The 2,575-nt window shown below is 52.5% G+C and overlaps 1 protein-coding gene across 1 annotated transcript; it reads right to left on the reverse strand.

Annotated features, from left to right (window-relative positions):
• Positions 1-20: 20 nt before the first annotated feature.
• Positions 21-2,482, reverse strand: BBK36DRAFT_1183315 (hypothetical protein; the record flags this gene model as incomplete). The annotated part of the gene is made up of 2 exons (XM_024896351.1): positions 131-2,482; positions 21-71 (listed from the first exon to the last, which is right to left on the reverse strand). Coding segments are annotated over exons 1-2 (2,362 nt in total), but the record flags the coding sequence as incomplete, so codon positions are not given.
• Between the last annotated feature and the right edge of the window lie 93 nt (positions 2,483-2,575).

Consider the following 2,575-nt stretch of genomic DNA (forward strand, 5'->3'; position numbering starts at 1 on the left):
CACAGACGTTGGAGGCATACGGCTCGAAACCGAACCCGCGGCCTCCCTTGCAAACTGCACGATGCTACCACCTATCATAATGTCAGTCAAAGCTTCCTACGGATCTGGAGGGGGAACTGTCCCAACCCACATTTTCGAACGCAGTCCAACGCCTCATCAAACGCTCTCAAGGTGGGATTGTACACACAATCCACTCCATTACCATCTGTAGCCCCCAGCAGCGTGGCTACAAAGAGCCCGGAATCCGCTTCTAAGATACGATCCTCTGAAACACCATGCCTTTCTAAAACCTCTCGCTGTAAATCAGCCTCGGGGCCGACGACAGTAGCAAAGACTTCAGCCCCTGTAGCAACGGCCAACTGAACCGCGACGAGGCCAAAGCCACTGGCGCCGGTATGGATCAACACCTTGCGGCCTCGCCGAACCCTTCCGATATGGATGAGTGCAAAGTAGGCGCTGACGAGAAAACTTGGGACAATGTCGGCGTCAACGCGTCTGACAAACTGAGATCCGACCTGCAAGAAGTTCCGAATCGAGCCACCGGAGACCAAGGCGGCAACAGTGTCGCCGATAGAAAGCCCCTTGACTTGGCTACCGAGCCGAGTGATTCGGCCCCTGATGTCGGCTCCAACAGTCGACTTCTGGGACCTTCCAAGGACAGTTTCAAGGTCCAGGACAGACAGATGAGATTCACTAAAAACAATCTCAACTTCATCTGCTCCTAATTCCTTCTTGTCTGACTTGATGTAGAACAAGTTGTCGTCGTTGATACCCGGGGCGTCTATCGTGAGCTGAAGACCTTGACTGTCGCTGAATGGCTTCTGGGAGAATCTCCAAGCCGAAACTTGACCTTCAATGATGCGGTTCATGGATGGCAATGTTAAGAGACGAGGAATGTAAATCTTCCCGCCTGCTTCGGCAAACTCTGTGTCCTCCAACTTTACAAGAATTGATCCAAACGTCGCATCAAGCAGGGACAAGATGTTGCCAACGACGGCGGGGTCATCGAGCTTTGAGTCTCCCGCCAAGTCAAAAGTGACAATTGAATTCAGAGGATTCTCGGAAATCAGGGTCCTTGCGAGCCCGCTGATAGGGCTCCCACGCGGATTTTCACAGCTCATGACAGCTCCCCGAGTGATCCAGAGAACGTGGCTCGCGGTTAGGATTGTCCGGAATGCATCGAAGTCATTTTCCTTCCAGTCGAAAATGGAATAATCGCGAGCCTGGATGCCAGAGAACTCAAGCAGGGAGATAACGATGCTGCATTCGAGAACAGACGGCTCTTCAAGGACTTTGTCGACGGCCATGAAAGAGACATCGAAAGGGACACGCTTCGTTGCTTGGAGTCGTTCGATAGCCTTGACGAAGTTTTGAACCTCTGTGCCAAATTTTGCTGGAGTAATGACGACGACAGGACTTATTATAAAAGACGGCTGGATCTTTCTATGGGCCTTCATGAGGAGTCCGCCCTCGGCCTCCATGAAATGCACATCTTGATCACCCTCTTTCATGACCTGATCGGCGATCATTTGCATACGACTAATGTCTTGGGTACCGGAAGTACTTTGGAATTCGCCAACCTGCTGCTCATCAGGTTCTTCTGTGGGGTTGATTTGCATCAACAGAACGCCGGTCTCTTTCAGCTTCGGTTCCAAGATGCTGAAATCCACCTCAACGTCGTTGAAAGCAACAATCAAGTCGTACTCACTGTCGACGGCCGAAATATCAGACTCTTTTCTGACACAACGCTCAAGTGGAGTGTCTCTCACAGAGGCAAGCAGTCTCATGGCGACATCGTCTCCATCGCCCCCAATGATGGTGTATTGGCGGATCTGGGGAGTGGCGTCTGGATCCGGGCTGCCCGCATTTAGAGTTGCTTGTGAGAGCTCAAAACTGCCACCAACCTGGAGTATCGACAGCCCGGGGTACTTGTGGGCAAGCACAGCAACCTGTTCACTGTATGAGCTCGGCCGAGCGAAGAGGGCATCTTCTTTCCAGATGATCTGGCTGCAAAGATTGCGATTGCTGCGCAGGAAACCCCCTTCTTCGGGAGATATGGCAGGCAATGCGGCCAAGCTCAGACCTTCAATGACAACGTGTGCTTGATGTATTGATTCCTGCTTCATGAAAATGGTTGCCTCTGCGTTCCGAATGCCAGCCGCACTGACTGACGAGTAGCCGGTGAATTCTGCGCCCGATGCTGCACCGCCCAGGTCTGCAGCCACAAAAAGTCTCCTGATGGCAACAGGGACCATGGGCACCGGCTTGATAGCCAAAAGAGTCTGAATCATGGCATCCAAAGTGGCAGGGTGCAGAAGGTGTGGGTATTCGAACTGGCAGGGCATCTTGGACTTGGTATCTGGGATCGTGACTCTGCTCACGCAGTGGCCATCGCATGTGCGGACCTCTGCGATGTTCTGAAACAAGGGTCCATAGTTCATCCCGACGGAGTCAAGATGCTCGTAGAGCTGCCGCGGAATGATTGGTTTGTTGCAACTCTTGTTCATAGCCACATGGCAGTCCTCGTACGATCCGAAAGCGCCCTGCCAGTTTCCCACCTTGTAATGGAAGCGTA

The sequence above is a fragment of the Trichoderma citrinoviride genome (assembly GCF_003025115.1).
Source record: "Trichoderma citrinoviride strain TUCIM 6016 unplaced genomic scaffold BBK36scaffold_149, whole genome shotgun sequence".
Classification (NCBI taxonomy): Eukaryota; Fungi; Ascomycota; class Sordariomycetes; order Hypocreales; family Hypocreaceae; genus Trichoderma; species Trichoderma citrinoviride.